Source organism: Hoplias malabaricus, chromosome X2 (assembly GCF_029633855.1).
Source record: "Hoplias malabaricus isolate fHopMal1 chromosome X2, fHopMal1.hap1, whole genome shotgun sequence".
Taxonomy (NCBI): domain Eukaryota; kingdom Metazoa; phylum Chordata; class Actinopteri; order Characiformes; family Erythrinidae; genus Hoplias; species Hoplias malabaricus.
The window spans coordinates 46,189,353-46,203,518 of record NC_089819.1 but is presented as its reverse complement, the minus strand read 5'-3'; the positions used below and the strand labels follow the sequence as shown (position 1 = coordinate 46,203,518).

General features: G+C 35.3%; 1 protein-coding gene across 1 annotated transcript; it reads left to right on the top strand.

Moving 5' to 3' along the window:
* The first annotated feature begins 912 nt into the window (after nt 1-912).
* On the top strand, nt 913-12,926 carry LOC136677534 (dipeptidase 2-like). Its single transcript, XM_066655106.1, has 10 exons — nt 913-978; nt 2,171-2,297; nt 3,453-3,582; nt 5,118-5,259; nt 6,181-6,253; nt 7,264-7,440; nt 8,489-8,573; nt 8,670-8,745; nt 9,163-9,298; nt 9,873-12,926. Exons 1-10 carry the CDS (start codon nt 953-955, stop codon nt 10,077-10,079), a joined length of 1,179 nt encoding a protein of 392 aa, XP_066511203.1. The 5' UTR covers nt 913-952; the 3' UTR covers nt 10,080-12,926.
* Nucleotides 12,927-14,166: the final 1,240 nt, after the last annotated feature.

Here is a 14,166-nt window from a genome sequence, read left to right as displayed (position 1 = left end):
GACCATAGCCTTTATAGTATACTGATTTAAAGATTTTTGTAAAATGGCAGTAATAATTATACGCAACATTTTAATGTTCATTTATTAAATGTTAAATAATAATATAATAATGATAAAAATAATATAAGCATTGTTTATTATTGTTATTATTATTATTATTAGTAGTAGTAGTATTAGGGTGGTTAAAGATTTATTAATTTTATTTATCCTTAAAGTTTCTGCTGTAAACACTGATTAATTTTTTGTTTGTTTTGGTTATGAAATGGGAAAGGTCAAAGCCTTCACAGATCTAACGCGTATTCTGATTTTTCTTTACTGCTGTGGGTTTTGTTTCTCATTAGTGAAACAGCAGGTGGCGTCAGATCAGTGCTGAATGAAGAACAGTGTAGAGTTTGCTGTAAATCGAGAGGAAATATTTAGTCGACTCTAGGGAGGATCCAAAGAGCGCTGCACAGAAACAAAGTTGAACTCTCCGCCCGTGAGGTTTAAACCTCTTTCTTTAACGTGGTGAGTAAACCAAATCTGTTCTGTGTGTTTATTGTGTGTTTTATAGTCTAAGTATAGTCAGAGAATCATTACATGGACTGAAACCTGTTGTTCATAATGTACATAAACGCATAAGCTTTCAGATGTTTATGGCATTTCATAGGTTTTTGGATTTATATTACATGTCACACGAGCCTTGGTGAAGAGCTCACCTAAATGACATTCATTCTCATTGAAGCTACTGTAGCTAATGTAAACTGTACTTATTCTTTCTCTCCTGTCATTCAGGTTTAATGAACTGCTACTGTTCTGTGTTTTGACTCTTTAACACTGGGATGAACAGGAGAACAACATGTTCTCTTTAAAAGGATCAGGCATCTGTCAATACCTTGGAACTTTTTACATCCTCCTTTTTCTCTGTGGAGTTGTACCTGCTTCCAACCTTTCCACAAGAGCTTTGGAGCTGATGTCCAAATATCCACTGATAGATGGGTAACAATATCTTTTTCTTTCTGGCAAAAAGCAAAGATGCCTAGGGCTAAACCATACAGAAACTTAATCTACCATAATATTATGGACAAACCGGGTGACGGTTGTGTAACCCAGTGGAAATTAATATCTGTGGGTACCGTTGACATATTAATACTCTACATGCACTTTATTATGCTATTTTTTCTGCTAAGTTTAATTCATGATTCATGATTTTGAGTTGAAGATTTTAGTAAAAACCTTAAGGTAAAATATGAAATGTACCATCATTTTGACACAGGCAAAATGTACAAATTTATCAAATTTTAAGTGATCGAGAGTTAGAATATGCAGTAGTGTGCTTTCTGTATAGGATACGTTCTTTAATGTCACTTTCTGTAATGTATTTTGACCAGGGATGCTCCAACATTTGCTGATAACGTTTAGACGTTTTGTGAAGAATGAATAGGACAAGTCTTCAACAAAACTGTTGCAAGATGTGCCCACAATAATTTTTTTTATTTACTTCCTTATAATCATTTAGTCATTAGTCATAAAAAATCACATAGTCATTTTTTAAGTTTAGCTGCTGTATAAGGACCATATTAAGAAATATAAGCTACTTACACACACCTCCCGGGACCTGGAGGTTGTTGGTTCAAGTCCCGCTCCGGGTGACTGTCTGTGAGGAGTTTGGTGTGTTCTCCCAGTGGCCGCGTGGGTTTCCTCCCACGGTCCAAATAAAACACACATTGGTTGGTGGATTGGTGACTCAGAAGTGTCCATAGGTGCGGGTGAATGTGTGTGTGTGTGTGTGTCACCCTGTGAAAGACTAGCGTCCCCTCCAGGGTGTGTTTCTGCCTTGCGCCCAGTGATTTCCAGGTAGGCTCCGGACCCACTACGACCCTGAATTGGATAAGCGGTTACAGACAATGAATGAATGAATGAGCTACTTATTTTGCTTTGAATAGTATTGAACAAATTTTCCTCAGGACAATACACTCGTGTCTAAATATATTAATTGGTTAGCAAAATTATAAAATACTTTATATTTGGGTCTTATATCTTTCCTACATCGTATCACTATCAGCAGTGTGTGATTAGAAGAGGTCTTATGTTCAAATAGTATTATATTAAATTTAACTCTAAAGCCTTGGGGAATCAGAAGATCTTAAAATGACCTTCCAGTAAACAATCTTATTTTCTCATTCCACAGACACAATGACTTAGCTCTGCGTCTCAGGATAATGTTTAACAACAAACTGGATCAATTTAATTTTTACAACTACAGCAAAACGGCAACTAATATTAACAAACTCAAAGCTGGTCATGTTGGAGGACAGGTAGGTTGTCGTCTTCTAAATATTCATTCATTCATTTTCTTTAAACACTTATAAACACTCATTTTATTTTGATATAGAAGTTTGTAAGTTGTGTCAAATGTATCTCACCTTGCATTAACGGTTCTGCTTCCTATCCTAACCTTGTCAAATAAGGGTGCTTAATGATATTGTTGTGGTAGGTATTAGAGGTGGGCGATATGGCCTTAAAATAATATCACAATATTTCAGGGTTTTTTGGTGATCTGTAAACATTTGCTTATTTTGGAAACTGTAACTTACCACGATTCTGATTTTGTATAAAACACTAATGTAGCATATAAATATACCACACAACCAAACTGCAGAAAATTGTGTCCGCATATAAACAGCAAATTATACATGTATACACTTAAAACTTCACATTAAAAAACCAAACAAACACGGAATAGTTGCTGTGCTGAGTCATTACCTAAACAAGTCAGAATATCGTGATTATCACGATAGTGATTTTTTTTTAATGTTATTTTAAAAATTATGAAAATATTATTGTGAACTATATGATATGGCACAGCCCTAGTAGGCAACATACAAAGTCATGTAAAAAATAGTAGAAAATGCATTTCTTAAAGTTAATACTGAAACAATCACAATAAAATCTTATTTACTTTAGTACTTTTGTTTTTTGAGCAGAAGCTGTGTCTGTTATCAACAGTACTCCAGGAGTTTGATCAATATTTCATAGCAGTTTAGATTGACACAGGCATATGTATAAAAACAAAAACAAATGCTCTGAAATTGCTTTGAATAAAATATCATTATATTAACTTACATAAAAATTTAGAAACACTTTTCCTTTTTATTTCTAAAGTCGCCAAAGTGGAGATACAGTTGTTATTGTAAATGGTAGTTAATTATTTTGCAAATCTAATGTGTTTATTCTATATTGACTCAGAAACAGCTTTCATGTTAAAACAGCGTAAAACAGCATTTGAAAAAGAAGGCTTAACTTTAATGAAAGATTTGCTTTCAGATTGGCTTCCTTTCCAAACAGAGATTTTTATGATAGAGCTGAGTAATTGTACTAAGTGGAGGGGTGATATGTTTCATTAATCTGAAAACATACTCATTTATGTTTAGTACAAAGATTAATTAATAACCGTGTTTGTTCTGTGTCAGATTTTTGCGGCCTATGTGATGTGTACTGCTCAAGAGATGGATGCAGTCAGGCTGACCCTGGAACAGATTGATGTGATACGACGTATCTGTACTGAATACACTGACTTAGAGCTGGCCACCACAGCCAAAGGTATGAACTCAAAAATGAAAATATGTTTAGTTTTCTCACTTTGTTGGGAGTAAGATAATGTGTAAATTCTTAGTCCGGAAATGCATATTTTGGTTTTAAAATTATTGTAATTATCTACCTATAGCAAAGAGATAAGCTGAATACCAGTACTGTTACATTAAGATAGATTACAAAAAAAAATAAATAATTGTCGGGCCAATTGCATCATCAAGTGGAATTATCTGAGGCAACAGTGAAAAGTAAGATCTCCCTCAGAACATGTGGAAGAAACAAAAACAACATTGTCTAGATTTCTGATGACCCTTGCCTGTAATAGCCCTTTTCAACCAAATGAGCTCTGGTTCTTGAACCTTGGTAATCAGTGGGGAGTTGATGTTTTTTATACTTTTCTCCTCTGCTCTCTCTACTCACAGCTGCTGTTTTTTACTGTTTAGAGCAGGCTCAGATCATAGAGATATGTGATACACATGTGGAGTCGATTCAGAGTTCTGAGCTGTCATGCTAAGCTTATGAACAATGAGAACATCAGAGAAAAGTAGCCATTGGTCCTCTCATGCTGAATACAGCCCCAGAAAAAAAACACACGAGGCAGTTTTCTATTTTTCACATTTCTAGCTCTTCTCTTTCAAATTTAAAATGGGATAATGGGTAATTTACCATTTGCCCATTTCAAAATAAAAACGGTAAACAGATGCATCTGTTTTGTTGGTCTTTACCACTGCCAAATATGAAGAACAACACAACACGATGCGAATGACAACAAGTTGGTGCAGATCATCCCAGCAAAGGGCACCCCTCAGAACTCCCACCCACACATACTGACTCACCAGACACTGAGTCATCACACACCATCCATCCCTATAAGGCCAAAATTCAGCCCTGTGTCACTCTCTTGTCACCCTCTTGTAAACTCACTCACATAATAACAAACAGTTATTAGACTATATAATTTATTCCACTTTCATCTAGACCAGTGTTTATGGATTTGTTTTCAGCTTTTTGATGTGCATTCTTCTTTGAAATGAGCAGTTTATATGGACTGAAACATGTAGTAAACTAGTCCAGAACTAGGTTTGCTCCTCCCATCTCTTGTCTGTATGTTATAGTTACAGGCTAAAGTTCTGGGCAACATTACTGGAACCCTTGCATTTCAGATGCATAATTTATAATACATTAAGAAATAGGAATAAGTGAATTTAGATTATGAATGTATTTGATTGACCTGAGTTATGAAGTGACAAAGGATTACACTGTATTATTTTCAGCTCCCATGGAAATCCCAAAGTGAAGGAGATGTAATGGCAGGGTAATTATTGGCAATTATAGGCAACAGTGGTTTCCGCATCATTCTGAAGAAAATCATCTTAATTAGGGCACATTTATCCATTGCAGTTCGTCTAGCATGAAAATTGGCTTATGTTACGCTGTCATTTGAACAACTGTTATCACAAATAATCTTGGGACATCTAGGGACATTGTGTGTGCATGTTGTTTTGTGTGTGTGTGTGTGTGTGTGTGTGTGTGTTTCTGTTTAGAAATGAGAAACACAAAGAAGATCGCATGTCTGATCAGCATAGAAGGAGGACATGCAATTGACAGTAGTCTTCCAGCACTGCGCATGTTCTACCTCCTCGGAGTGCGCTCGATGTCCCTCACACACAATTGCAACACACCTTGGTAAACACACACACTTATTTGTACACACACACACACACACTTGTGTATGTATGTACACCCATACATAAATTTAATCATTAATTCAGAGTCACCTGATGGAGATAATATCAGAGCTGGAAATGCAGCCTGTATGACAAATTGATCTTGTTGTGATAAGACTTTACCATTGTTTTTGGTTAAAGTAATTAATGTAAATTAGTTTAAATTAATGTATCATGTAGCCTGTGTTACTGTCCTTTTTATCAGTATCTCCTACAGCGTATTTAATATGAGCACATAAATATATCCACTTGCTTTTGGATTCCACTATGTTTGTTTATGGATTTTGGGATTGTATGTAGTCACCCTCCACCCTATAAATCATCTGCCAGTTTATGACCACAGGACAGGTGTTGACCTGAATCATACTCAGTACATCCATGGAACTTATGCAATATTGGTAATGATAGTAATAGGTGTGCATAGATTTGGTGTGCATGTATTAAGCACAGTGGATTTGCAGGGCTTCTTACATATCATTACTGTCAGATGACAAACATGCATCTCCAAAATAGCAGCTTTACAATAGAAGGATAAAACTTTCAAGAGAAAGTCAATTAAAAAATATTTTATTCCAAGAAATTTTGGTGTGTATCATGAAATTGTAACACAATGTGAAGGACCGCTGCTGTGTTCAAATGATGTACTAAACTAAAAATGAACAAAAAATGTGTTTTTTAGCGGACAGTGAAGATATGTTAATATTAAGGCTAGGTTGAGTTTACACTAAAGTCCCTAACTGCATACCAGCAAGGTGAACATTCAGAGCAGGTGTTTTTAATTAAGTGGCCAGCAAGAACATGTGTCTAACAGCAGTTTCTTCTAGAGCAGACTGTTCTCATTTCAGGCTGTTCACGTTTTCCAACAATTTCCTTTCCTCAGGGCAGAGAGTTCCTCTGATATTTACTCCTACTATAAAAAAAGAAATATCAATGGCCTGACAGACTTCGGTAAGGTAATGGAATTTTTCTCTCTGTTTGTGAAAATAACTCTAAGCAAACAAGTTTACCACAGGCAGTTAAAACAAACACCAATATGTTTTTACCTTAATGTCTGGTCACATGCTGAATTGCTTCATACACACACACAAAAACACACACACACACACACTCTCACACACACACACACACACACACACACACACACACACACACACACAGTTCCTGTGCACAAAACAGGAATATACATGTACAGACAGACATGTGCCACAGTCAGAGACCACCCTTTAAACCCAAAACATGATACATCCACAGCCATGATTCACAGCTAGCAAGGTGTTCATTGTAGTCAAGTAGGCAAGTTCCTTTGCCGACTGCCATAGATTTTTACCATAGTTTGAATACATAAGTCCACAGCACTCGTTTTGAGAACTCATCTGGTTCGCTTAGATGTTCCATTTAGATGTAATAAATTATGTTTTGTCAAGAGGTTGAAGGTAACATTTCCTTTTATGACTATTCCTTGAAGAATGTTTGTGTAAGCAATTCTGAGAGTTTTCTTGATCTTTTATATCTCTTCTTGATGAGAACATCCACAATTCCTCTGAACTGTCGTTATTTAATGTTTCACACAAGCTTAAACTCGTGTATTACTTCCATTTTCATATCTGTAGACAGTTGCTCAGAGAAACCCATGGCTGCAGTGTGTTAGCACAATGTTTGAGGTGTCAGAAAAAAATATAAAGCAATGACTTTATTTGCTTTAATTTTATTTTTTAAAATATAAATAGGAAAGCTGTCCATTTGCCAAAAATATATTCAACTTTTCAATTTACAAAAATTGTGTCATTTGGACAGGGGTTCCCAAATTTTGTATTTGACTGTGTATGACATGGTAATTGTGTTTACCATATTAATTAATTACATTTTCGTTGGCTGGGGCTCTCAGTGACATGAATAGTGTATATCTGCTAATAATATACATATACATGTGTGTGTGTGTGTGTGTGTGTGTGTGTAATCCTAGGCAGTGGTGGATGAGATGAACAGATTGGGGATGCTGATTGATCTTTCTCACACATCCTGGGGTACAGCACGTGCAGTGCTGCAGCGTTCCAAAGCCCCCGTCATCTTCAGCCACTCGTCTTCCTACACCATCTGCAACCACAGCCGCAACGTCCCTGATGATCTACTTGTGATGCTGGTGATACCACATAATTCACTTGCTTAATTATTACCTGTCCTACAAATAGGGCTTTTGAAGACTAGATTTATGGGTCTTATGCCCTGTCATAAATAAGGGTAAATAACAGGTACATTCTTGCTCATCAGGTATAAAGGTACAAACAAGGAAAATGTGCCATGTAAATTCAAAAAGGTACAAATATGTACCTTAAAAGCTATACTACATTCACTTCTCTAAAGAGAACTGTGCAGGTTTGAAGTCTTTCACCATATAAAATTTAAGATGCATGGCATCTTGCATCTATTTCTTACAAACGTACAACATTTAGGAACCTCTCCAGGTGCTATTGCATTTTGCAGCTGTGGCACATTGTGTTATTGTTTAAAATAAAGCAATACAATAAAAAGACATAAGTAAATAAAGGTACTGAATATCCTTGATTATATCTTATTTTCCTAGAGTGTACCCGTACCCTGGAAGTAGTATGTGCTATTGTGCAAGTTTATTAGGAGCACTTACTTTCTAAATTATATGGTTAAAAGTTAATAGACAATTGCTTTCCCTGTGTTACTTCAAAAATCAAAAGTATCTATTGAGAAGTTCCCTATTTAATGTATTACCAGTCTCTACACTTTTAAAAAGGCTTCACACTGGACATTGGCACATTGATGTGAGGATTTGATTGCATTCAGTAACTTAATCTTTATAAGGTGTTTGTGATGTTGAATGATTAGTTATAGATGATGAAAGCCACTCCTCCCAGTGGTATTTTATGGAGCTTTATTAGTCTAGAAAACCCTATTTCTATATTTCCAAAGACTTTCCAAAGTTTGCAGTTTGGCTCAACTATGTCATATACAGCACTTTTCTATAAGATTGTAAAAGACTGTATGTATACAAGGTTGACTTTATCTACATTGTGTAAATCTTTTTCCCCATCAAACATTCCTTTTATATTATATACTGAAAACCAGTCTCTATTTCTGAGCAGTCCATATTATAAGATATAAGTTATTAGTATCTGACGTTTTAGTATAATTAACTGAATTCTCATTTTCTATGTTAGAAAAAGAATGGAGGGCTCATCATGGTGAACTTCCACAGTGGTTTCATAGCATGTGAAGGAATAGCAAACATCTCAACTGTAGCCAGTGAGTGCAGCACCAAAACAAATGTTGCTCAGGTATCTTCATATTGCATTGGTCTGCTCATTGTTCAGCCTTTTCTTAAACTCACTTGCATTGCAGATCATTTGGACTATCTAAAGCAAATAGCAGGATATGAACATCTTGGCATTGGAGGGGACTATGATGGAGCAAATGGGTAAGTGAATGCTTGTGCTGATGAAACCATGTCATTTTAGTCCTTTTCTCACATTAACAGTGGAATTGTACTGCTTTGTGTATTTATTTATTTATTTCACCTAACTTGAACTTTGCAAATAACTTGTACAGGGCTAAATATTTTCTTGCTCTATTGGTCTCCTCGCATGCTGGCTGCTCCAAGTGTGTGTGAGAAAGTGCACCTAGTGCTCTAGTGTGTGTGTGTGTTCATGGCCACTGATGGGTTTAGTCTATAGTTCACCTCTTACTTCAGAGCAATTTTCCAACTTCAGCTAGAAGTAAAATGACCTGAGGATAGGGCGTGTAATTACTCTTTAAATGGTGAACATATTTCCTCCAGTCGTGCAAGACAAAGGAAACTATATGCAGTATTTTTAGTGTTTGCGTGTGGGTCTAGATTTCCTCAAGGTCTGGAGGATGTGTCTAAATACCCCGCTCTGATTGGTGAGCTGTTGTGGAGGGGGTGGAATGAGACGGAACTGGCCAGTGTGCTCAGACTCAACTTCCTCAGAGTGTTTGAAAATGTAGAGAAGGTCAGTATGCTCTTCCTCTGTTAGAAGATTGAAAGTAATGAAGCATTACTCATTTTATTTATTTATTTATTTATTTATAATTATTTTATTGAATATTATTGATTTTATTCATGCAAATAAAATTAAGCTGACACAACAAAGTGAACATAATTTAGTGAAAGAAGATATCAAGCAATTATATTTTGTTAACTAATGAGTGGGGTGTATTTAGAGGGAATATATATCACTTTTGGAAGTATTATATAAAAAAAAAATGGAAAAGATGGAAAGGTTTGATATCCTTGTCCTAGGGTGTTTACTGAATGTCACTGTTATGTCATCAAATACTTTTATTTATTTATTTTTTGACCTTCATTTGACATTTATTTTAGCTTTGGGTTCAAAAGAAGGACATTGAAAATTTAAAATTAAAACAGTATTATATACGCTGTGGGCAATAAATATTTGCTTGCATGCAAATTTAAAGTTATAGAAATTTTAAAGGACTGAGTGGTATAGATATACCTGATTTTGAAGTATAAAATTTTTTCCCTCTTTCTTTATCTTTTTCCTCTCATGCTACTCTACTCTGCAGGTACGTGATGAGCTAAGTGACACTCGTCCAAGTGAGGTTCAGATTCCTTTCATAGAGGCCAATAACTCCTGCCGTATGGAGCTGAAGCCTCCGGTCATTCCCAAAACTGGAAACGTGTACAGCGTGTCTGGAGGTTTTCCTTTACTTTTTATGAGTGCTCTGTGCTGGACTATTGTCCCATTTCAATGTCTCCTGCTGTATTGCTAGAGCAGCAAGGTATTTTTCAACACATGTACACAACATATATACATGTCTTATATCACAGTATGAACACTCATGGTCAACACAAACATATCCCCTACAGGGAACAAACATAAATCTGGTATATTTATATATTTAAAAAGTATTACACTGTCACAGGCCACATGTTCAGCAACACTGGGAATCATAGTTTTGCATGTTCAGAAATGTGTTTGTTTTAGAGCGAAAGCTTATTTTGTAGGGCATTAATATTCAGTTAAAATAATCCGAAAACTGTCATGAGCAGGGTTACCAATATTTCTGCATAAATCTGTGTATAGAAACCCTAACCAATCAAAAACTGATAGTAGAATATAATATCAATTATCATATCATATCATAATATGAGTCCTATCATTAGGACTGATGGAAGACTGTAGTTCGAGTTAAAACTCCAGGGACAACAAAGCAAATGTTATTTCTGAAGATGATGACACACACATATGTAAATGTACAGGACTTTTAGAATTCCAAAACACCTCAACTGGAATATTCAGCTGCTTTCAGCAGTTTTCAGAGGATTCATATAAAGTGTCTAGTTATTCCCATGTTAGTGATGTCTAGGACATTATTCCTTTGGGTATCATTGTTGACTAAATAATTTCCTTAGGCTTCTTTTATGGAAGAGCTCTTTTTGAACACGGGGTAGATGTTCCACAAAATACCTTGTGTATGTGTACAAATACATGTAAAACTACTTGTATTGTATATCATAGATGTTATATGCTTATATGTAGCTTTAAACTCAAAACACATGTAGCCAACTTAGCCTGGATAGTACCATCTGAGGTACTGTCCCTGCACACAGTGCCGAACACAAGACAGGTATATGTCCATACAGTATTGGTAGGCATTTATCAAATGCAAAGTTTTTAAATACATTTTACAAACTATATAATACAATGAAGTTAGTTATAGTCACAGATATATCAAATATTTGTAGACACGTTAGTACTTGAAGGTGTACCCACTATGGACACAGATGTTCAGTAGTGCATGCTTAAATTGTATAATTTATGTAGAAAAGCATGTAATGGAATATTCTGGAGCAGCTGCAGGTGAGTTTAGCATAGCAATGTCCAATGCCAAGCATTCATTTAAGGAGTATGAAGCCCACCCAGCACTAGAGCAGTGGAACTGCATTCTCTGGAGTGATGGAGCTCCATCCAGTATGTTTTGTATTAGCTGGAGAGACATTTGTGATACAAATATTAACATCCTATAAAAGAGTCAAAGAAATGTTCAAACATCTCCCCAGAAATGTAGAGGCTGTCATAGCATCAAAGGGACACAAATGTTATTAGATTTCCAGTACATCCAAAACTCTGCAGCTAGAGTTCTTATGTCTAACAAGCGCACTTCACATATTACACCTGTCCTCCAGCAACTGCACTGGCTCCCTCTTTATTTCTCAGATAAAATATAAAATTCTTCTTCTAACCTTTAAAGCTTTACATGGCTTGGCTCCTGTTTATCTTTCTGATCTGCTTCTCCCTTACGGTCACTCTCGCACACTTGGATCTAACAACACTGGACCTCTTACTGTCCCTCATATCAGACACTCAACCATGGGTGGCAGATGCTTTAGTGCAGCTGCTCCCAGTCTTTGGATCACTATGCCTCAATCTCTTCATCTCTGTTCATGACTGTTTTCCTCTAAATCTCTGCTTAAAACTATCCTCTTCTCTTCATCCTTGATTATTTATTTTTGTAACGACTCCTTGGGTTTGTGAAAGGCATTATATAAATGTAACTTATTATTACCTTTACTTTTAGAAGAATTATTACATAATGAAGAAAAAGTGATGAGTGTGCACATACATCAACATGCGAACCAGCGTGTATGTGTTCATTACACGAGGCCAGTTAAATCTTTTGGGACATAAGTTTAGATATGTAACATGGATCAGGAAGTATGATGGGTTTCCAAGAAATACATACAAATCACATGCAAAGCCAGCTTCATTTGCACTTATACTTCTAACGCAAGTGTACAGTCTACTCTAATGTAAAAGGTAACAAGGGTTCAATTATTTCTCAAATAAATGTACAGGTGTGATTTTTGTGAATCAGAAATCATCATCACTGTCCGATTAAAAACATGTATCTCCCAAAATAGTACCTTTACAGAAGAACGAAAAAACCTTCTTAACTTTCAAAGGAAGCTGTAAAAGATTTTATTCCAAGTAATTTTGGAGCCTTTCTATTGGTACATTCATCATGTAATGTCCACACAATGTGAAGGACATGTGTTTAAATGATGTAGTAAACTAAAAATCAACAAAAATGGAGATACATGTTTTTATTAGTCAGAAACAATATGAAGTTTCACTGCTTTAATGTGAACCAATACCATGTTACTTCTGCTGTGCCCTCAGTAACATCTGAGGGGAATGTAACACAGAAAAAACATTAGAGAGAAAATCTCATCCGGTGCTGTCAATTCTTTGACAATCATTTAAAATTAGAGATCTTTAAGATTAAAAGAAAATAATTATCCTATAATCTATTTAAATTTTATACTGTAAAAAAACATTTCTAATAATCTCTTACACGGTATATTCTTTTTATTGTGATTTCTGTATTATGTGAAAAATATAAAGTCATATCATTTTCATGACTGACATGAGATATCATACTGGTAATGTGGCATAGCAAGCATAGCATCCTAAACCTATGCTACCTCAGCAGTGTTGGTATAGTTTGTTACAGAAATGTTAACCTGTGAAAGAAATGGTTTCTAATTATGGCTTTAAAGGGGTTATTCTAAATATTTAATATCATTTAGAAATTTGGATGCAAACAATCATTGAAGGTGGTTTGATGAGAAATGCTCCATTCTAGAGAAAAGTCTAAAATTCAAATGGTTTACAGTGGCAGTGGTGGTGATAGGAAGCAGATGTCTGCCTCTGAAAGATACCTTTAATTGTGGTTATGAATAAGTTGTGTGATGAATGAGGAACAGTTTTATGCATTTTCTGAAATGTTTAATGTTAAGATATTGTTGTACCTTACGTATAAACCACGACATAAGGTTAAACCACTGAATGATATTACATCTTAAACAAAGAATTTGTAATCCTTTTTAACATATTCATCTATCATCTTCATTTTAATGTGAATGTAAACTAGATTGACTACACTCCATATCAGTCTTCATGTTTAGTCTGCATTATTAAACAATGTATTTATGTAAAAAACAAATACTAATGATGACTTGACATTAATACTAAGAAATATACCTGTATAATGTAATAATGTGCCTTCTCAGGGGCTGTGTATTGTGTTCAGACAATTTACATATAACCCACAAATATGACTGTGGCAAAAAAATTCAGATTATGCAGCTAATGATGTGGCCCAGTTAGAGGCCTGTCAGGTCCCGGAGTGTTCCACTTTATTTCTGTGTTTGCATATGACCTTTAGACTGATTTGCATCCACAGCAAAACGAATGAGTTTTTAGCTCATAGTACAAAGTCATATAGTCACACAGGTCTGGCACTTTTCATTTTATAGAACATTATTTATTAATATTTACTGTGTAACAAAGGCATTTACTTCCCTATAGAGAAACTTCATTCTACAAGTACAAACAAATGGTTTACACTGCAGTTGTTTATATTTACTTCCATATGTAATACCTATGTGATTGCATTTTGGAATCTGAAAACATTTCACTTAAAAAAATTACAAATCAAATCTCTTTCACAAATCCAGTACAAAAGCCTTAATTTATAAAATCATTGCATCTTTTCACCCAATATCCACATCTGAATACAATCCCACTGCACCTTCTTGAATCATTATCTACAACTTAACTTCAATACAATGGGGAGTAAATGTACATAAATAAGAAAAATAAATAAAGTACAACTTTTCAAACCACTCTAAATAAAATTTGTGTTTGGCATGTTTTCTAAAATCTATTGTCCAACAGAGGCGAATACAGTGTGCGTAATACACCCCAATCAGCCATAACATTACTACAGCCTCCTTGTTTCCACACTCACAGAACAGGTAGACTTTGGGTGGTGGATCATTCTCAGCGCTGTA